Here is a 22,866-nt window from a genome sequence, read left to right as displayed (position 1 = left end):
CTAATGTTAATACGAGTACGTTTTGCTTCTTTATTCTTCATGTCTACGTATTTGCCGCTATACAGCTCCGAATTATAGCGTATAACTTGGCGGTGTGTAACGTTACTATGTCGGTGCAGGAGAAAGAGCGTTTTTACTCGTTTCGAGTTCGAAGAGTTCGTCCACACATGGAGCACTCTCTCCTTAAGCATGAGAATGCCAGACCACACACGAGGACTGCAACATCTGCAACAATCCGACACCTTGGTTTCACGATCATCGATGATGCTCCGTACAGTCCCGACTTGGTCCCATCCCAAAACTTACAGAACATCTTCGAGGACTTAACTTTGATAGTGAAGTAGCTGTGCAGGCAGAGGTGAGATTGTGGGTCCGTCAGAAACTGTACGGTGACGGTATCAACAAACTGGTCTCACGTAGGGAGCAATATGTTCGTCGCCAGGGTTACTATGTTGAGAAATAAATGTGTAGACATAAAGGATAAAGAGGGAGAATGTTAATAATGTTTGTTTTGTTTAAGAAGTTTTACGAGTTTTCAGACACAAATTTGGAGGCAATATTTTTCATCACGCTCTCGTATACTTCCGAACTCGTGTCCTCGCTTTCGTTCCTGCGCGGGACGAGTCCACATGTACAGTGTGTAAACTTTTAGATGGCAGACCTCTCCCTAGTCCTGAATCGGTAGAAGTCGGTAAACGTCGGCAGGCTTCGGTAGGCATGCACTTTCGACTGCTGCCAACATTACGTAGATGACTGTGTTGTACAAGGTAGACATTGTAGTCTGCTTCGTTATTGTTTTGCGCTGTACTGTTCTGCGTGTTTTTATTGTGCAGATGTGTTAAACATTATCAAAATGAGTAAAGAGGCAGTTGCTGGCCCATCTCGGGAGTCGCCAACAACCCCTACCGGTAGGCCTACGGTTAGAAGGAAACCAGTATTACGTAGCGATGCTCGCAACATTATATTGCGTGTGATTGAATGCTGCGAAAGGGAATATTTTAATGTACATGACGATTTCAGTTTCGTTTACGAACAACATTTAAAGCGAGTTTTACTTCCCCAAGCCTTTCGTCTGCTTTCGTGTAAGCATGACGCGTAATTTGTAGTGCCAGCACTGCAACTGGTAGGCGTGCCTTGTCCCCCCCCCCCCCCCCCCCGCCCCACCGCCGACCGCCAGCGGCTCCTCTCCCCTCGGCAGCCAATGTTTGCTTCCTCCTCTCCCTGCACTCCCCTCACAACTCAGCCGTCTTACAGTTAACACACTGTATTCCACTAAAGATTCAAATGACGAGTTTTCCGTTAAAACGGCAGTGACGGAACACTCTTGTCGAGTTTCAGGGCTCATGGAGACGGCGAGTTCCGAAATGACGTCATAGGACACGCTGGCGAGTTTGAAGCGAGTATATAGAGCTCATTTTCGATCCCTAGTGAGCGCACTCTCTCACTCACTCCCCCCTCCCCCCCCCCCCCATTCCCTCTCTCTCTCTCTCTCTCTCTCTCTCTCTCTCTCTCTCTGTCTCTCTGTCTCCAGCTCTGCGTAAATTTCCAGAACGATATTGTATTTAGTCACTTGAATTCAACCTAATTCCAAAAGAACATTTAGTTGGTGATTAGACAGTCCCGTTTTATAATGAGAAAGCACCCTGGCTACGACAAATGTCCTTCTTCATAGCAACATTCTTCTTTGCTGGTGCCTCGCGTTTCTTGCTGTTGTTGCTTCTATTTTCCTCCAATATTACTGTGTGTCCTTGTGAGATCCTAGTCTTCCGACGTTTGAAAAAAAAGAAAAAAAGAAAGAAAGAAATCAGGATTAGTGTTTAATGTGTTGTTGATGAAGAATTCATTAGAATCGAAGCATAAGCTCACATCCGTCAAGAATGGGGAAGAGAATATGCCGTTTCCGGTGCAAAGCAAACATCCCAGCATTCGCTTTTAGCGATTTTCAGAAAACGTGAGAGATCTGCAAGTGTATGGTCTAACGGAGATTTGAATGCCTCTCTTCGAGAATGCGAGTCCATTGCACCACATTGCAGTAGTTAAGGTCGTGATATGGCCAGTACGATCAGGCCTCACACAGAGTGTACTGAACTCGTCACGTAAGCAAAGTAGCACTGAGTTTAATAAGTCTTCTCGCTTAAAAATGTTGTCGTCTTCAGTTTCGTTGCAAGAACGCTAATGTTTTTGGCAACTGATGCTGTAGCTGTAATCCAGTAACATAGCGCAATACAACGAGGAGCACACACGTATGGACGTCACTTGCCTTTCAGTGATTCGTGAAGGTAGAGTTCAATACAAGTATTCCTGATTTTCTATTTCATTTTATTGGCTTTCACGACGCGCCTACACGGCCATCTCAACAGTGGAATGCCACTTATGACTCTGCGAACGTAAGGACAACACAACACCCAGTCCCCGAGCGGATAATATCTCCGACCCGGCCATGAATAGAACGCGCGCCCTTTCGGTTAGCAATCTGCTTCGCTGATCGCGCACCTACCGAGGCGCACATATATCTGCTTCTGTAGTAAGTTAAATAGGAAACGCAAAGACGTTTTTGAGCTGTCTTTTTCAATTAAAATGAGCTGAAACCAGCGAGACCTATTAAGGTTATAATCCTCTAAACAGAGACTGATGACCATAGATGTTAAGTCCCATAGTGCTCAGAGCCTCTAAACTGAAACGGTACTGGACGGTTGCTTACATTTTAACTGTCAAGTCCAGCCCAATTTAAATTTGAGGCTTAAGTTAAACGTGCCTGCTACTTTTCATCGTGGATAAACCTCACAATGGAGCGACAGAGATGAATGTTAACAGCCACAAAAAATTTGAGCCTTACGCTCAGTGTAGCGACAAATCATGATAGACAGTGGACCATCGAACCCTCATACATGACACTACTAGGTGATAACTTCCTGGTGTTACCGTCAATTATTTATTGAAAACAGGTAAAATGGTGCATATAATCTGTAGTAACCACAACCAACAGCGGGAACGCCTTGGGCTGCGGACCGGAACCACCAGGCGGGGAAGCCGCCGGCGGTGGAGTACGCACCACCGGGTAAACACAGGACGAGTCGGACGACAGACCAACGACAACAACCGACCACGACCGACTATGAGCGACACAACAAGGAAGAGATACACAACGGAGGCTTGTGGAAACCACAACACCAAACACCAAACGCAAATCCACGCGGAACCGGAGGCAGGCAAATGTCAACAACGCGCAACGACCAGAACGCAGTACAGCCGAGATAGAAATGAAATCCAGAGCGAGTACCAGACTGGCTGGACTAGGGTTTTGTTTTTCTTTATTGTAATTTTAATCACCTCATACAAGGCGGGCTGTCAGCAGCATATTACGCGCTGCTCTTCAGCCTTGAGTGGTACAACAATATGACATATAGGTGGCACAGACAATACAATAAAAACGGCGGGCAAAAAATGTAGATGCAAAAAACAATAAACATGAAGCCGTTCACGCTGGACGAGAAAAAACACTAACACTTGTTGACACGGCGCACATAACACGGATAACTGCGACGGCACACGTGAACAGTGGTGGCGTGACGGCGAAAGATCACTAAACACAAAACGAAGGCACACAGACGAGACACTGATGGCGATGATCTCCGGCGCGCGAAAGTCCACTGAGCGTGTACGACTCCGGGGACCTGCCAAGAGAGGAGGAGGGAGGGTGGGAGAGGGAGAGGGGAGAGCAGAGATGCCATGGGCAGGGGAGATACGGGGAAGAGAGGAAGGGGGAGGAAGGGGAGGGGAAGCCCAGGAGAAGAGGGGTGGAGGAAGGAGGATATGGGAGAAAAGGAAAGAGAAGGGAGGGAGGGTGCCTAAAGGAAAGGACACAGGAAGTGGGGGGGAAGATCAAAGTTGATAGGAGGGGTAGATGGAGGGGAGGAGGACATCATCAGGGAGGGGGAGCTGGCGGAAGCCACCTTGGGAGAGGGTAAGGAGGGTGGAGAGATGGAGACCGGGCGGGACATGGGAATACAGGCGTGGCAGCGGGCGGGGGTGGGAGAGGATGGGCGAGACAAGCGGGTGAGGAGGATCGAGTTTACGGGAAGTGTACAGGATCCGTATCCTTTCAAGGAAAAGGAGGAGGTGCAGGAACAGAATGAGATCGTACAGGATCTGCGTGGGGGAGGGGAGACGGATGCGATACGCGAGGCGGAGAGCATGGCGTTCAAGGATTTGAAGGGATTTATAAAAGGTAGGGGGTGCGGAGATCCAGGCCAGATGGGCGTAACAAAGGATAGGGTGGATGAGGGATTTATAGGTGTGGAGTATGGTGGGGGGGTCCAGACCCCACATACGGCTGGAAAGGAGCTTGAGGAGACGGAGTCGGGAGCGTGCCTTGGCTTGGACCATCCGGAGATGGGGGGTCCAGGAGAGGTGACGGTCGAGGGTGACGCCAAGGTACTTAAGGGTGGGGGTGAGGGCGATAGGACGGCCATAGATGGTGAGATAGAAATCAAGGAGGTGGAAGGAAGGGGTGGTTTTGCCTACAATGATCGCCTGGCTTTTGGAGGGATTGACCTTAAGCAACCACTGGTTGCACCAAGCAGTTAACCGGTCTAGATGGGACTGGAGAATGTGTTGGGAGCGCTGCAGGGTGGGGGCAAGAGCAAGGAAGGCGGTGTCATCGGCAAACTGGAGAAGGTGGACAGGGGGTGACGGAAGCGGCATGTCCGCCGTATACAAAAGGTACAGAAGGGGGGAGAGGACGGAACCTTGGGGCACACCGGCGGAGGGAAAAGAGGTGTAGGAATCCGTGTTATGGATGGTGACGTAGGAAGGACGGTGGGAGAGAATGGAGCCGATCAGATGGACGTAGTTAATAGGAAGGGCGAATGTTTGGAGCTTGAAGAGGAGACCGGAATGCCATACGCAGTCATAAGCACATTCGAGGTCCAGGGGAGGAAGATTGTGGAGCAACGGGAATTAAGCTGTTCAGAAAGGAGATGTGTGAGGTGAAGGAGAAGGTTGTCGGAAGAGAAGGAAAGCCACACTGGGTAACGGGAAGGAGGCGGTGCTAGCGGAGATGCTGGTGGATGCGTCGGGTGAGGACAGATTCCAGGACCTTGCTGAAGACCGAGGTAAGGCTGATGGGACGGTAGAAGGAGATGATGGACGGCGGTTTACCAGGTTTAAGGAACATCATGATACGGGAGGTTTTCCACATGTCGGGGAATTACCCGGTGGACAGGACTACATTGTAGAGCCTTGCCAGTGTGGAGATGAAAGAGACAGGAGCTTCACGAAGGTGACAGTAGGTGACACGATCGCGACCAGGAGCAGTGTTGCGTTTTGTGCGGAGTGTAGCAATGAGATCCTGTGTAGTGATAGGGGCATTGATTTCCGCGTGTGCAATGTTGCCCAAATACTGGAAACCAGGTGCGAGGGGAGGGACAGAGGTGTCAGTTCGATCGCGGACATCCGGGAAGAGGGAGTAATCGAACTGGGGATCATCGGGGATGGAAAAGACATCGGAGAGGTAGGAGGCAAAGTGATTGGCTTACTAAGGGTATCAGGGAAGGGGTGATCATCATGGAGAAGAGGATAGTAGGGGGGGGGGGTTTAGTTCCAGTAAGGCGATGGAAGGCTGACCAGAACGTGGACGAGTTGATAGGTAGGGTAGCATTTAAACGGGTGCATGTCTGTCGCCAGTCCCGGTGTTTCTTAGCTGCGAGCAAATTATGAATGTGTCACTGGAGTTGCCGGTGGCGTCGTAGTGTGTCCAGGTCACGCGTGTGTAGGAAGGCGCGGTAGAGACGGCGGGATTCACGGAGGAGGAGGACGGCCTGTGGGGGTAAGGTAGGATGGTGGGGGTGGATGGCGACAGTAGGGATGTGGGCCTCCACAGCCTCAGACAAGGTCTGCTGGAGAAAGGAGGCAGCATGGGTCACATCGTCAAAAAAAATGGCTCGGAGCACTATGGGACTCAACTGCTGTGGTCATCAGTCCCCGAGAACTTAGAACTACTTAAACCTAACTAACCTAAGGACATCACACACATCCATGCCCGAGGCAGGATTCGAACCTGCGACCGTAGCAGTCACACGGTTCCGGACTGCGCGCCTAGAACTGCGAGACCACCGCGGCTGGCGGTCACATTGTCAGGGTGGTGGTAGGTGAAGGGGTGGCTATCGACCTGGGTGGAGAGGGTATCCCGGTAGGCATTCCAGTTGGCACGGGAATAGTCATGGATGTACTTTGGGGGAGGGTCAGTACGAGGGTCGGGGCGGGGGCAACGACCGTCTGAAATGGTGAGGAGGACAGGGAGATGATCGCTACCAATAGGCTCCAGGGCATCCAACGTTATGCGTCCAAGGAGATGGGGAGGAAAGGATAACATCGGGAGTGGAGTTGGATTTGGTACAGGTGTGCTGGGGAATGGGGATGAGGTCGCCTCGAAGGGAGGAGAGGAACCGATGCCACCGCCGTAACTGGGTGGCGGAACAACTATGGATGTTGAGGTCTGCGGCAATCACGTAAGAGGAGAAGGTACGGTCAGTGTGGGAGAGGAAGTCGAAGGGAAGAGGGGTGTTAGGGTGGACATAGATGGTGGCGCAGGTGACAGTAAGGCCGGGGAAGAAGAGACTAAGGATCAGGTGTTCGGTGGGGTTGGGAAGAAGAGGTTGGAGCCGAACTGGGATCTGGCGGTGGTGACCAATGGCAACTCCACCAAGCGCAATCAGGAGGGGATTATTGGAGCGGTGAAGGAGGTAGGGCGAAGTGTGGATGGTATGGTGGGGTTGGAGGAAGGTTTCATTGAGGAGGAAGGCATCCACGTGGTGGGTGGCAAGGGTGTGCAGGAAGAGGTTCTTGTTGGTGGGAAGGGAGCGGATGTTGTTGAAAAGGATACGGTGCTGTCGCGCCATGACAGGGATTTAGACAAGGGTGTCAAGACGGGAGAAGGTGAAATGGGCCTGGTTGTTGGAGTAGGTGGCATACATTTTTAAGTGGAAAACGGAATGGGCAGTGAGGGATATCTGTTGGAGGGTGTGGGGGCGCTGGAATGGGTGAACAGTTTGGAGGACGATGGTGAGGAATCTGATGATGTCCTCAGCGGTAGGGGGTGGGCGAAGGGAATTGGCGGGATGGGTGGGGTGTCCAGAGGGCAGACAGGAACGGTGAGTTCTGGAGTGGTAGGAGGGGGTCGGGCCTCATATTTCTGGGAATAAGTAGGATGAGGGATGTTACAGGTATTACAGGAGGGGGGGGGGGGCAGGAGTTTGGGGCACTGCCGTAAAAAGTGGGCTTGCCTACAGTGCGGGCAGGTCGGGGCCTCGCGGCACTCAGATGTCGGGTGTGCATTATACTGCAAGCACCTTTGTCAGTGGAGGGACTGAGGAGGGGAACAGGAAGGGTCAACTTGGTAGCATTGGTGAAAGAGAAGGGCACCCTCTTTTAGGAGATGGTCTATGGAGAGGGTGTGTTCGGAAAAGACCCACATAAAGCGGGTGGGGCCGGCTGAGTTACGGATGTGGCGAACCGCACGCACCTTCAGATGGGGATGCGCCTTGAACTCCTCCAACACCTCCTCCTCCGTGATCGCCGGACTAAGCCGAGTGATCATGGTGGTGAGGGTCGGCAGGCAACGCGGGGGTTGGGGTTGGTGGGAGGGAGGTGGGGAAGGAGCAGGGGTGAGGGAGGCATTAGGGCCAAAGCGGGTGACAGGGATGTGGGAAAGGAGATCTGTGTGGTGGGTAGGGCTGGGGGAGGAGATGAGGACCGAATCATGGCGAGGAGTGAGGAGGGAGATGGGGCACCAGGAAAATTCTGGTGAAGGAAGAGGGCGAGGTTCTGGGCCTCAAAAAGGGAGGGATCAGGACAGGAGAGGAGGTAGCAGTAGGAGGAGGAGGTGGAGGAGGAGGAGGGGGAGGGGGCAGGGACAGGTGGGGAGACATCCATGGCATCATGGGCTGGGGAAGGGGGACGAGGCGGAGCCTTTTTGGGAGTAGAGGAGGCAGGGGTGCCATTGGGGCGCTTGACGGCGGCGGAGGTGGTGTGGGGGATGGGAGCGACTGCAATGTGGCGTGGAGTGGCAGGTCCTGGTGCAGGAGTCGGCGCCGGAGATGGTGAGGGCGATGGTGAAGGCGACGGTGATGACGATGATGATGATGAAGGTGAAGGGGAGAGTTGAGCGTGGGCTGTGGCCCTCCGGCGACCGCCCTAGCAGGGGCCAGAGAAACGGAAGGAGCAGAGGGAGGGAGTGGAGGGAAGGGATCAGAGGAGGCGCGGGAGGGAGGAGCTGGGGATGGGGCGACAAATAGTGAGGGAGATGGGAGAGTGAGGAGTGGGGGGATGGACTGAGGGGGGGCTGATGGGGCACACCACGTGATAGTGGTGGCGGCGGCGGAGGGGGATGTGTATATGATGGCTGTGGTGGTGGCAGTAGTTGTGGTGGTGGGGGTCGACATTACGATAAGGGGAAAGACACAGGACAGGACAAAGAAGCAAACGAGGTATGGGCAAGGCGACAAGAGACACAGATTAAAAGGGATGGAGAACGATGAAGGAAACTGGGGCCGAAGCCCCACTCTGCTGCTGCTGGCGGGGGAGGCGACCTGGCTGGCTGGCCGGTGAGGACGCTGCTGCTGCTTCTGCTGCTGCTGGAGGCTGGCTGGGACCGCTGCTGGCTGCAGGCTGCTGGCTGCTGGCTGGGACCGCTGGATGCTGGCAGGAACCGCTGCTGGCTGCTGGCTGGACCGCTGCAGGCTGCTGGACGCTGGCTCGGACCGCTGCTGGACGCTGGCTGCAGGCTGCTGGCAGGAACCGCGGCTGGCTGCTGGCTGGGACCGCTGCTGGCTGGACCGCTGCAGGGTGGCTGGCACCTGCAATATACCTAACGCTTCGAGTAGAACCGAAAGGCCAATCGAAGGGCGGTATCCTTCTGGATTACCGCCGGAGATGCTGGACTAGGGCAGAGCGGGTCCCTATATACGAAACCGGAGGGAACGGCTACGGCTACGGCGCCCTCGCTGCGCGAGAGCGGAATAGCCGCCGCGGAGGCGGAGGCGGAGCCCTCTATGGGCTGACCACGTCCATTTGTTCTGCTTAGTGTTCGACTTCCGCGGCGGAAGGTACTAGATAATCTTCACTCCATTAGGTCAAGCGGCTAAAAATGTTGATTAAGTAACCTACGTTGGTTACCAGAAATAAAGTTCTTCTGCTTCACGGGAAAGTTATTTGTCATGAACATTACGTATGTACAAAAATGGAAGAACGAATTTGATCAGCATCCAACATTCTTTACTCACATGATATAATGCGAACTAAGAATGAAGGGCAACAGGCAGATTCCATATTTCTAGATTTCCGGAAAGCATTTGACACTGTGCCCCATTGCAGACTGTTAACGAAGGTACGAGCATATGGAATAAGTTCACAGATATGTGAGTGGCTCGAAGCCTTCTAAAGTATTAGAACGCAGTATGTTGTCCTCGACGGAGAGCGTTAATCAGAGGCAAGGGTATCGTCCGGAGTGCTCCAGGGAAGTGTGGTAGGACCGTTGTTGTTCTCTGTAGACATAAACGATTTGGCGGACAGGATGGGCAACAATCTGTGGTTCTTTGCTGATGATGATGTGGTGTACGATAAGGTGATAAAGTTGAGTGACTGTAGGAAGATACAAGATGACTTAGACAAAATTTCTAACTGCTGCGATGAATAGCAGCTAGCTCTAAATGTGGGAAAATGTGAGTAGACACGAATGAGTAGGAAAAATAAACCTCTAATATTCGGCCACAGCATTAGTAGTGTATTTCTTGACACAATCACGTCATTTACACTACTGGCCATTAAAATTGCTACACCAAGAAGGTGACGTGCTACAGACGCGAAATTTAACCGACAGGAAGAAGATGCTGTGATATGCAAATGATTAGCTTTTCAGAGCATTCACACAAGGTAGTCGCTGGTGGCGACAACTGCAACGTGCCGGCATAGGAAAGTTTCCAACCGATTTCTCATACACAAACAGCAGTTGACCGGTGTTACCTGGTGAAACGTTGTTGTGATGCCTCGTGTAAGGTTCAAATGGTTCAAATGGCTCTGAGCACTATGGGACTTAACTGCTGTGGTCATCAGTCCCCTAGAACTTAGACTTACTTAAACCTAACTAACCTAAGGACATCACACACATCCATGCCCGAGGCAGACTGTAGCGCCTAGAACCGCACGGCCACTCCGGCCGGCCCTCGTGTATGGAGCAGAAATGCGTACCATCACGTTTCCGACTTTGATATAGGTCGGATTGTAGCCTATCGCGATTGCGGTTTATCGTATCGTGACAATGCTGTTCGCGTTGGTCGGGATCCAATGACTGTTAGCAGAATATGGAATAGGTGGGTTCAGGAGGGTAATACGGAACGCCGTGCTGGATCCCAACGGCCTCGTATCACTAGTAGTCGAGATGGCAGGCATCTCATGGCTGTAACGGATCGTGCAGCCACGTCTCGATCCCTGAGTAAACAGATGGAGACGTTTGCAAGACAACAACCTTCTGCACGAACAGCTCGACGACGTTTGCAGCAGGATGGAATATCAGCTCGGAGACCATGGCCGCGGTTACCCTTGACGCTGCATCACCGACAGGAGCGCCTGCGATGGTGCACTCAACGACGAACCTGGGTGCACGAATGGGAAAACGTAATTTTTTCGGATGAATCCAGGTTCTGTTTACAGCATCATGATGGTCGCATCCGTATTTGGCGACATCGCGGTGAACGCACATTGGAAGCCTGTATTCGTCATCGCCATACTGGCGTATCACCCGGCGTGATGGCACGGGGTGCCATTGGTTACACGTCTCGGTCACCTGTTGTTCGCATTGACGGCACTTTGAACAGTGGACGTTACATTTCAGATGTGTTACGACCCGTGGCTCCACCCTTCATTCGATCCCTGTGAAACCATACATTTCAGCAGGATAATACGCGACTGCATATTGCAGGCCCTGTACGGGCCTTTCTGGATACAGAAAATGTTCGACTGCTGCCCTGGCCAGCACATTCTCCAGCTCTCTCACCAACTGAAAACGTCTGGCCAATGGTGGCCGAGCAGCTGGCTGGTCACAATACGCCAGTCACTACTCTTGATTCACTGTGGTATCGTGTTGAAGCTGCATGGGCAGCTGTACGTGTACACGACATCCAAGTTCTGTTAACTCAATGCCCAGGCGTATGAAGGCCGTTATTACGGCCAGAGGTGGTTGTTCTGGGTACAGATTTCTCAGGATCTATGCACCCAAATTGGGTGAAAATGTAATCACATGTCAGTTCTAGTATAATATATTTGTTCAATGAATACCCGTTTATCATCTTCATTTCTTCCTGGTGTCAAAACTTTAATGGCCAATAGTGTAAATATCTGGGCGTAACGCTGGAACGAGCATTTGACGATTGTAGTAGCGAAAGCGAATGGTTGACTGTGGTTTATTGGGAGAATTTTAGGGAAAGTGTGGATCATCGGTAAAGGAGAGCGCTTATAGGACGTTGGGGCGACCTATACTTGTATACTGCTAGAGAGTTTGGAATCTGCACCAGGTCGAATTAAAGGAGGACATCGAACCAATTCAGAGGCAAGCTACTGGATTTGTTATTGGTAAGTTCGAACAACACGTAAGTGTTACGGAGATGCCTAGGGTCTGTAATCGGAATCCCCGCAGGGAAGGTGACGTTGCGTTCGAAGAATACTGTTGAGAAATTTAAGAGAACTAGCATCTGAAGCTGACTGCTGAATGATTCTACTGTCGCCAACATACAATACGCGTATGGACCAGTAATATAAGATACGAGAAACTGGGGCTCATACAGAGGCATAGAGAAAGCCATTTTTCCCTCGCTCTATTTGCGAGTGGATCACGAAGGGAAATGACTAGTAGTGGTATAGGGTACCGTTCGCCACGCAACGTACGGTGGCTTGTGAAGTGCCCTTGTAAATGCAGATGTAGTTTCGCAATAAACGCAAGCCAAGTAAGGTACCACTGTCGTAAGGTACTCGTTGTGAAATTGAACTGGGGTTCAGTCCGGTTCTGTCGACTTATTTGCTTTCAGTAGTGTTTTTCAGAAAAATCTTTCACGACCTAAGAGGGAATTAAATGATTTTTATGACAGATGCCTTCAGTCTGCATCGTCGATTTCATCTCAAACCAGTAGGAGTTCAGCTATTCAACAATTCCACTAAGAAATCTCATACTCCCTTTAGAAGAGCCTGATACTTTCGCTTTAGGGCTTATGAAGATTTAATTTAATAATACCTCACGTGTTGTCTTGTGGTCTAGCAGTTGGAGCATTGGACGTCAGCTCTGGAGGTTCCGAGTTGAACCCCAGATAGGAGTGAGGATCTTTCCTCTCTCCAGTCCTAGCAGAACAGCATTATGTCCACTCAGCACTCAACCAACTATCAAAACAGTACCGGGGACTTTCTCGGGGATGCGCCCGCCACCCCAACCCACCTCCCCTTTTCTAGTGCCGCGGAGGAGGAAGTTTGCACGTTACCGGAACTCAGGCCAATAGGACGGGAATGAGCTTCTGCCATAAACTTTACATTCCTTTCGCGTGCAACCAACGGAAAGATTACATGCTGGAAACTGGTTTCAGGAAGTGCCCAGTACAACGCTCTACTTATCTTTCATTTCATCATCTGTGTCAATGATAGTTGAAACATTTCTCTAGCCATTAGTGAATAAATAATTTACTTTATGTACTCGTTTTGAAGTTTAATTTAATTTTATCGTCTAAAGAAAGCACAGAAGTGCGTAATTTTCATATTTTCATTATTTTCTTTTCTGAAGTAAGCTATGTTGTTTCAGGTTTCTCGGCACAAATATTAAGTGGGGATTGACGAAGTATCCCCAGATGAGGTTCAAACGTGATGTGCTTTTCGGATTTACAGACTTATTAGGTAAGATTGTGTTTATGTTACCTTGCCCAGTGTTATGTTGTGTTGAATCATCGAGTAAATTTTTTCCGTGCATTCTTCGTGCAAGGGCTTAAAAAGCATGTCAATAGATTGCCAAATGTCTTCAAGGATTTAGCTGGTGTATCATATCATTACTAATATTTTCCAGACTGGAACTTAAGTATTACAGGGATATGAAACTTGAATAAAAACTGCACCAAAAAAGTGAGCTAAGTTACTGGAGGCGTGTGGTCGTTGTAAAATCAAAGGATAACATACCAGATTTTTTTTCATGTCGATGGAGAAGCTTGCGTGTGACCTACGTTAATAAAATTTGATCATAACTGGAAAATAAAATTTACGAACTTCAATTAAGACATCAGTGATGATTTTGGTTCAAAATGGTTCAAATGGCTCTGAGCACTATGCGACTTAACTTCTGAGGTCATCAGTAGCCTAGAACTTAGAACTAATTAAACCTAACTAACCTAAGGACATCACACACATCCATGCCCGAGGCAGGATTCGAACCTGCGACCGTAGCGGTCACGCGGTTCCAGACTGAAGCGCCTTTAACCGCACGGCCACACCGGCCGGCGATGCTTTTGGGAAAATGAGAAACGGACCCTTCTAAAGATGTAGTTAGCGGCTCCACATGAACAGAAGACTGGGAGAGATTAATAACGGTAATGAATTTGTAACGGGCAGTCAAATGAAAACTATACACAAATGTGAAAAATTAATTAAACTACTATTTCAAGAATAATAGCCTTAACAAAATTAATGCCACTGTGAGAGAAGACAGCTAAGACCATCATAGAAAAATGTTTGCGGTTGTCTACGGAACAACGATTGTACTCAGGCATGCAGCTCTTTGTCCGAATGTCTTTCTTCACGTCTAGAAAAATGTGGAAATCGCATGGAGAGAGACTGAGACTACATGGAGGATGTATAAGAGCGATTTCCATATTTTTGGAGCCCTGGAGAAAGATATTCGTGGCCGTCGATTTGCTTCGGAGGAAGAGTTGCACGCCTAAGCACAACCATGATTCCGTAGCTAACCATAAACAGTTTTCCATGAAGGCACAGACCGTCTTGTATCATAGTGTACATTGGGGCCAAGAAAAATCGATTACTGCAAGCTTCGCTACGATAGAGGTTGTCTCTCACCTCACTTCACCGTGTAGGCGTCCACTAGCACAGTAACAAAAATTTCAACTGGAGGGTTAATGACGTAAAATTCCATTTCGTATTGAGAAGGTCAGTGGTAGTTCAGAATGAGATTTTCACTCTGCAGCGGAGTGTGCGCTGTGTGCCGGACCGAGACTCCAACTCGGGACCTTTGCCTTTGTGAGGACGGGGCGTGAGTCGTGCTTGGGTAGCTTAGATGGAAAAGCACTTGCCCGCGAAAGGCAAAGGTCCCGAGTTCGAGTCTCGGTCCGGCACACAGTTTTAATCTCCCAGGAAGTTTCTTAGTGGTAGTTGTTTGTGGCTTTCGCAAAGGGAAGCGGAAACCATTAGAGTGCATGAGTTAAGGTACCAACTACTGCCAGTTGCCGGCCGGTGTGGCCGTGCGGTTTTGGGCGCTTCAGTCTGGAACCGCGTGACCGCTACGGTCGCAGGTTCGAATCCTGCCTCGGGCATGGATGTGTGTGATGTCCTTAGGTTAGTTAGGTTTAATTAGTTCTAAGTTCTAGGGGACTGATGACCAAAGATGTTAAGTCCCATAGGGCTCAGAGCCATTTGAACCATTTTACTGCCAGTTATCGACAACGAGGTTCGTTACAATGTTATTTCAGTCGCCTTCTTACAGTACTCTTTACTGGGTATAGAACTTACATCACTTTCCATTCCTATGTCATACCAGTTGCTTGTGAATCTTCCAATCAGAAATTTCACACTAACGTGACAAAAGTTGCCGGATATCTCTTAAAATCGTGTTGCATTTTCTGTTGCCGGCATAGTGCAGCAACTCGACGTGGCATAGACTCAACAAGTCGCTGGAAGTCTCCTGCAGAAATACTGAGCCATGCTGACTCTATAGCCGTCCATAATTGCGAAAGTGTAGCCGGTGCAGGACTTTGTGCACAAACTGATCTCTCGACTATCTACCACAAATGTTCGACGGGATTCATGTCGGGCTAACCGGGTGGCCCAACCATTCTCTCGAATTGTCCAGAATGTTGTTCAAAGCTATCGCAAACAGTTGTGGCTCACTGACATTGCGCGTTGTCATCCATAAAAATTCCATCATTGTTTGGGAATATGCAGTCCATGAATGGCTGCAAATGGTCTCCAAGAAGACCCTATGGACCAGAGGACCCAGTCCATTCCATGTCATCACAGCACACACGACTATGGAACCACCACCGGCTTTCACAGTACCTTGTTGACAACCTGAGTCCATGGCCCCGTGGGATCCGCGTCACACTTTAAACTTACCGTAAGCTCTTACCAACTGAAATCGGGACTCATCTGACCAGCCCACGGTTATCCAGTAGTGTAGGGTCCAACCGATATGGTCACGAGCCCAGTAGAGGCGCTGCAGGCGATGTTATGCTCTTAGCAAAGGGTTTCGCGTCGGTCGTCTGCTATCAGATCCTAATGACGCCAGATTTCGCGACACTGTCCTAATTGATACGTTCGTCCTACATCCCACATTGATTTGTGCTGTTATTTCAGGCAATGTTGCTTCTCTGTTAGCACTGACATCTCTACGCAAACGCCACTGCTTTCGCTCGTTAAGTGAAGGCTTTCGGCCACTGCATTGTCCGTGGTGAGAGGTAAAGCCTGCAATGTGGTATCCTCGGTACACTCTTGACATTTTGGATCGAGGTATACCGAATTCTCTAACGATTTTCAAAATGGAATGTCCCTTTCGTCTAGCTCTACGTACCACTCCCCGTTCAAATTCTGCCAATTCTCGTCCCGCGGCCATAATCACGTCGGACACCATTTCACATGAATCACGTGAGTATAGTTGACAGCTCCGCCAATGCGCCGTCATTTTATAAGCTGTGTACGCTATAGTGCCGCCATCTGTGTATATGCATATCGGTATCCCATGACTTTCGTCACCTCAGTTTATGTTTCGTCTCCTTCAAACTTTTCTGTCATTCAAGTCCCTCCACTGTTTTAATGATTCGATCCGCAGACTTCATAGTGACCCATCCTGAATAATGACAATGAGCTATTTGCACATAACACAGCTGACCTTATGGCAGATTTGATTAAAACTTTAAGAGAATCATCCTTAATTACAGACACCTAAAGTGTGGAACTTCAGCTAGAGCTAGTACTGAGGTATTTTTATGAAGCTTTTGCCGTGTCGAGGGCAACGGCTTTGCCGCAGTGGTTATACCGGTTCCCGTGAGATCACCGAAGTTAATCGCTGTCGGGCGTGGTCGGCACTTGGATGGGTGACCATCCAGGCCGTCATGCGCTGCTGCCCTTTTTCAGAGTGCACTCAGCCTCGTGATGCCAATTGAGGAGCTACTCGACCGAATAGTAGCGGCTTCGGTCAAGAATACCATCATAACGACTGGGAGAGCGGTGTGCTGACCCCACGCCCCTCCTATCCGCAAAAATGGTTCAAATGGCTCTGAGCACTATGGGACTCAACTGCTGAGGTCATAAGTCCCCTAGAACTTAGAACTACTTAAACCTAACAAACCTAAGGACATCACACACATCCATGCCCGAGGGAGGATTCGAACCTGCGACCGTATCGGTCGCGCTGTTCCAGACTGTAGCGCATAGAGCCGCTCGGCCACTCCGGCCGGCTCCTATCCGCATCCTCCACGGATGATGACTCGGCGATCGAATGGTCCCGGTATGCCACTCGTGGCCTGAAGACAGAGTGCTTTTTTTTTTTGCTGTGTCGAGCATATCTCTACACAAGAACCACGCAGGAAAAAAGGTTAAAAAGTATATACGTATCTTAGTCTTTAAAGGGAAGAAAGAATTTGTACTGGAACAGTGTCCACCTGTGACGCTTGAGTGCAGACACGAACACTGTCTACAATTTCGCCGTGTTAGTCCCAATTATTTTTGAGCAGACGCAGCCTTCATTCAGTTCCCTTTAGAAACAATGACTGGTACACCATGTTCAAATTAGCAAAATACCAACTCGAGGCGTTGCCTTCAGCAATGTTAATGTGAAGTTTTAACCTCATGTTTCATTGACAATCACACTATCAGAAATCATATTGTAAATATTACATTTATATCAAAAACAGGATAACACCGGTCGCGTGACGTGCAATGGTTCAAAATGGTTCAAATGGCTCTGAGCACTATGGGACTTAACAGCGGAGGTCATCAGTCCCCTGAAACCTGACTAACCTAAGGACATCACACACATCCATGCCCGAGGCAGGATTCGAGCCTGCGACCGTAGCGGTCGCTCGGTTACAGACGTGCAATGGCGAAGTAGCTATAGGGCGGCGACAGAAATATGGAACACCAAACACACAACACATTGCAGTGTCTAATACGCAGTAGGAAAACCATTCCAGTCGTCTCGGAATCCTGTTTGGTTTTCGATCCTGTTTGGTTTTCGATGGAATCTTACAGCATTCTTCCTGCAATGTAGTGTCCTCTCAAAATCAGACCTGGAAGATGCGAGCTATCTGAACAGAGGCCCTGTCATATTGGAACACAGCCAAAATGACCGCATAGTCCTTGGAAGTTAGTGTGACATTGCAGAGTAACCATGGGGCCCACGGAATACCACGCTATGAGCGCCCAGATCGCGACAGAACTCCCGCCATGCTTCCACTCTTGGGATATAAATTCAACCAAAAGTTTGAAACACTGTGAAACGAGACTAATCCGACAAAATAACTTTCTTCCGTTGCTCCTTCGTCCAGGTTTTATAGCTTCAGCACCACGTTTTCCTGTTACGTGCATTTGCATCACTGATGAGTGGTTTTGGAATTCCAGCGCGCCCTGATGTTCACTGCTTATGGTGTTCCTTTTGTGCCCTTTTATTCAGCAGTGAGTTTTGCAGATTTTGTCATCTTATTTTTCTTCACAGTCCTCTTCAATCTCTGTCTGTCACGATTGCTCAGCACACACTTTCCTCTGCGTTGTGACTTAGCAGATGATGTTTTTCCGCTTTCCAAATATGCGGTAGAAATATTCGATGCGATGCCTCTTGAAACGTCCAATGCTTCGTCTCCCTTGATCACGAAAACATCCATCATACAAGAACCACATTCGAACAAACTTAGCTCCGACGCGTAACGCAGTCTGACCATGACTGGCACTTGCAACATATTGTGGACCTTTGAAAGGTAATGTTAGTGGACAAATACAACCCCCAAGCCTGGCTAGCATATTCATTTATGTTCAAGCTTGCATTTCTCGCTCTGTTTCCATATTTTTATCCAATCCGTATATGTAAAGGAAGAGCACAACGAAACTCTGTCTCGAAATCTGACAGAAAACCTAAAGAGGTTCTGGTCATAGTTAAAGCACGCCAGTGGTAAGACGCAATCAATACCTTCACTGCGCGATAGCAATGGTGAAGTCACTGATAACAGTGCCAAAAAGGCAGAGTTATTAAACATGGTTTTCTGAAACTCCTTCACCAAAGAAGACGAAGTAAATATTCCTGAATTCCAATCAAGGACAACTGACACGATGAGAAACATAGAAGTAGATGTCCTGGGCGTAGCAAAGCAGCTTAAATCACTTAATAAAGGCAAGGCCCCCGGTCCATATTGTACCTCGGTCAGGTTTCTTTCACAGTATGTTGATACAATAGCTCCAAAGCGTCATTCACCAACAACGGTAAAGTAAACCGGCATAATATGCACTATTGTGCAACGGAAAATCCACGATGGCTGCGACAACTGGAACATCAGCGACCTTGGCGGGTTAATGTATGGTGCGGCATTATGGGAGGAAGGATAATTGGCCCCCATTTTATCGATGGCAATCTAAATGGTGCAATGTATGCTGATTTCCTACGTAATGTTCTACCGATGTTACTACAAGATGTTTCACTGCATGACAGAATGGCGATGTACTTCCAACATGATGGATGAGCGGCACATAGCTCGCGTGCAGTTGAAGCGGTATTGAATAGCATATTTCAGGACAGGTGGATTGGTCGTCGAAGCACCATACCATGGCCCGCACGTTCACCGGATCTAACGTCCCCGGATTTCTTTTTGTGGGGAAAGTTGAAGGATATTTGCTATCGAGATCCACCGACAACGTCTGACAGCATGCGTCAGCGCGTTATCAATGCATGTGCGAACATTACTGAAGGCGAACTACTCGCTGTTGACAAGAATGTCGTTACACGTATTGCCAAATGCATTGAGGTTGACGGAAGCACCTGCTGTATTTCGAACTTCTGCAAAACTTTGCGAATCTTGGGGATTTTACGTTCTTTTAAATTTGGTATGCTTTTTTCGTTGCTTCTGCAACAGCGATCTGACCCCTATTGTGTACCGTGGGGGATAAGTACTATTACTTATTGATTTGTGTGGTGTATGTCTCTCAATTTCTGTCGATACTATCTCTATGAAATCATTCCACATTATTTCTACTCTTACACGATCAGAACAGAAGAAGTGGAGGCTGTCTCTTAAAAAGGCGTTAAGAGCATTTTTATCAGCTTTTTTTTTTAAATAGATGTACTTTGTGTTTATTTTTGATGGTTGAGGGTGTTACGGTATTCAGCCTAGCAGCAACTGCCTTGTGGTCGCTAATCCCCCTACTCGTCATGATACTCCCTATTTCGCCGGCCGGAGTGGCCAAGCGGTTAAAGGCGCTACAGTCTGGAACCGCACGACTGCTACGGTCGCAGGTTCGAATCCTGCCTCGGGCATGGATGTGTGTGATGTCCTTAGGTTAGTTAGGTTTAAGTAGTTCTAAGTTCTAGGGGACTTATGACCACAGCAGTTGAGTCCCATAGTGCTCAGAGCCATTTGAACCATTTTTGAACTCCCTATTTCTCCAGGATTGTTTGTTTTAAGAGGTCAAGTGTGCTTTCACAACCATTTACACTTCGAGTGGGCTCATGTACTAATTTCTCAAAATAATTTACTGAGAAAGCATTCAATAAAATTTCGGATGACGCTTTATGCCTGCCGCCGGCTTTAAACGTATAATTTTTCCACTAAGTCGAGAGTAGATTGAAGTCACCACCGACTATAATTGTATAATTGGGGTACCTTTTTGAAATGAAACTCAAGTTTTCTTTGACTGTTCAGCAACTATATCTTGCGAATCGGGGGGTACGGGTGCAATCGATGTTGATGTAGCATTCTCAACACCGAAGTTTTAGAGATTGCCGATTCTCGTGCAATTTGTCTGCCACTGATGTGCGGATTAGCCGCGACAGCAGCTAAAACACCTACTTGGGCATCGTCATGTATTGCAGGTCGTGGTTGACGTTTGACATGTGGCTGAACACTTCCTGTTTCCTTAAATAACGTAACTATCCGGCGAACGGTCCGGACACTTGGATGATGTCGTCCAGGATACCGAGCAGCATACATAGCACATCCACGTTGGGCATTTTGATTACATTAACCATACATAAACACGATATCGACCTTTTCCGCAATTGGTAAATGGTCCATTTTAACACGGGTAATGTATCACGAAGCAAATACCGTCCGCACTGGCGGAATGTTACGTGATACCACGTACTTATACGTTTGTGACTATTACAGCGCCATCTATCATAAAGCGAAGAAAGTGGTCCAACTAAAACATTCATATTGCTTTACGTACTACATGAATATGTAATAAAAAATGGGGGTTCCTATTTTTAAAAAAAACGCAGTTGATATCCGTTTGACCTATGGGAGCGCCATCTAGCGGGCCAACCATAGCACCATCTGGTTTCCCCCTTCAAGCTATACGAGTTTCGTTCTTTGTAGTTTTTTCATTTGATGCTTATTTCGTGAGATACTTTCCCCGGTCACTATCAATGGACCATCCTGTATAGTGTACTAAAACTACCGAGCCTTAGGTTTGGTAGAGCAAAGCTCTACACGTAAAGTGTATTAAAACACAGGTGTGAATGTCCGCCGGCCGGGGCGGCCGAACGGTTCTAGGCGCTACAGTTTGGAACCGCGCGACTGCTACGGTCGCAGGTTCGAATCCTGCCTCGGGCATGGATGTGTGTGATGTCCTTAGGTTAGTTAGGTTTAATTAATTCTAAGTTCTAGGGGACTGATGACCTCAGATGTTAAGTCCCAAGCCGGCCGAAGTGGCCGTGCGGTTAAAGGCGCTGCAGTCTGGAACCGCAAGACCGCTACGGTCGCAGGTTCGAATCCTGCCTCGGGCATGGATGTTTGTGATGTCCTTAGGTTAGTTAGGTTTAACTAGTTCTAAGTTCTAGGGGACTAATGACCTCAGAAGTTGAGTCCCATAGTGCTCAGAGCCATTTGAACCATTTTGTTAAGTCCCATAGTGCTCAGAGCCAATTGATCCTATTGTGAATGTCCGTACACTGTACTTCGTCAAATGACCGCCAAATCCATTTCCTCATTGCGTCATATAATAGCGCTGAAGATAATCGGAGTGAAGCAACCAGTCGGAAGCTCTGGTCTCATTATAAGTTAACAATGTTCGGTAAGTATCTACATTATAGTTAAGTAACTGCCCGACTCCGGTCGCTCCGGCCAACCTCCGACTGCTCGCCGGCTCCTACACTTACTACTGGAGATAACCGAAGGAACAGCACTACTCGGAACTATGACGTACTCTCCGGTTAAAGAGATCCGATGATCAGCTGCACTTGGAGGCGAACACACGACGGCGCATGTTCAGTTTGTGCATGTCGTATTCTCTTTTACCATCACAAAATGGTCGTTTAAGATACAAATCCTTATCTGATTATACTGTCAGTTGGTTTAGCTCTAAGAAGAACCGCGACAATTCAGTTCGTTGTTGTGAGGGCCAATACTACCCTTCACTGACATCTGAACATCAGTCATATATGGCTTCTTCAAATTCTGTGTTGTTGCACAAGGAGCTCCAAATTCACAGCCAATATTCGACACAACTGCTACCAATAACTGTCCTGTAACAAATTTCCGCTTTCGAATGTCAAAGTCAAAGAGGTTCCTTATTTAATCGTGTGTAAACGTATGCAGTGTTAATTGTTACCTAAGAAACTGCACAGTAGCTTAATTCACTACAATAACAAAATAAAGAATAAAGTCTGACTACGAGGTCATTAGCGACTGAGCATAAGCTCGGACAGGATCGTATTCGGGAAGAAAACAGGAATCATCCTAGCATTCATCCTAATCGGTTGAAGGTAACGGCAGAAAACTAAATATGGGCAGCTGGGCGTAGATTTGAACCTCACTCCTCGTGGTTGCAAGTCCGGGTCTGTATTGACTTTGCCACCTCGTTCCGTAGCAGTAAACGACACTGAATTCCCGCCTCATAAATATGTTATATTCTTAGCATGGTTGCTCCCATTATTCTGACAATCATGCCTGTGAATCATTGTCACGTAGTGCAAGGTAGATGCATTTTGTTTACAATGTGCCTTATTGTTCCAGTGTACATCGGTGGTACAGCAGGATTATGCCTCGGATGCAGCGTCCTCAGTTTCATAGAAATTATTTACTTCTTCACCATCCATCTCTTCTGGTTCATCGTTAAGGGTAAAAGATTGTGCTGTGTGAGAAGAATGGACACTAGATAATCAAGATATTCTCCTGATAATAAGCAATATTTTATGTAGAAATTGGACATGTGCCGTTGAATAGACAAACTAGCTTTCTATTGTATTTATTCGTAAGTCGCAACATATGCCTAACACAGCAAGAATTTCTTTAATACGCATCGTGGAAATATCATGTTTAAAAGGTTATCCTTAGAAGAAAATAGAGAGAAGACGTCTTTGCATGATGTGCTGAACCGCCGTGTTACTTTATCTTTCGTATTTACACTAACACT

The 22,866-nt window shown here is 48.3% G+C and overlaps 1 protein-coding gene across 1 annotated transcript in view; it reads left to right on the top strand.

Moving 5' to 3' along the window:
* The window catches only part of LOC126471298 (uncharacterized), a 146,589-nt gene extending 123,723 nt beyond the window's left edge, over positions 1-22,866 (top strand). Inside the window, exons 10-11 of the mRNA XM_050099418.1 lie at positions 12,836-12,927; positions 22,467-22,866. Coding sequence (XP_049955375.1) covers positions 12,836-12,927; positions 22,467-22,612 — 238 coding nt within the window. The 3' untranslated portion in view covers positions 22,613-22,866. The remainder of the gene's footprint in view (positions 1-12,835; positions 12,928-22,466) is intronic.

This window comes from Schistocerca serialis, chromosome 3 (assembly GCF_023864345.2).
Source record: "Schistocerca serialis cubense isolate TAMUIC-IGC-003099 chromosome 3, iqSchSeri2.2, whole genome shotgun sequence".
Taxonomy (NCBI): Eukaryota; Metazoa; Arthropoda; class Insecta; order Orthoptera; family Acrididae; genus Schistocerca; species Schistocerca serialis.
This window is presented reverse-complemented; position numbering and strand designations above follow the sequence as displayed.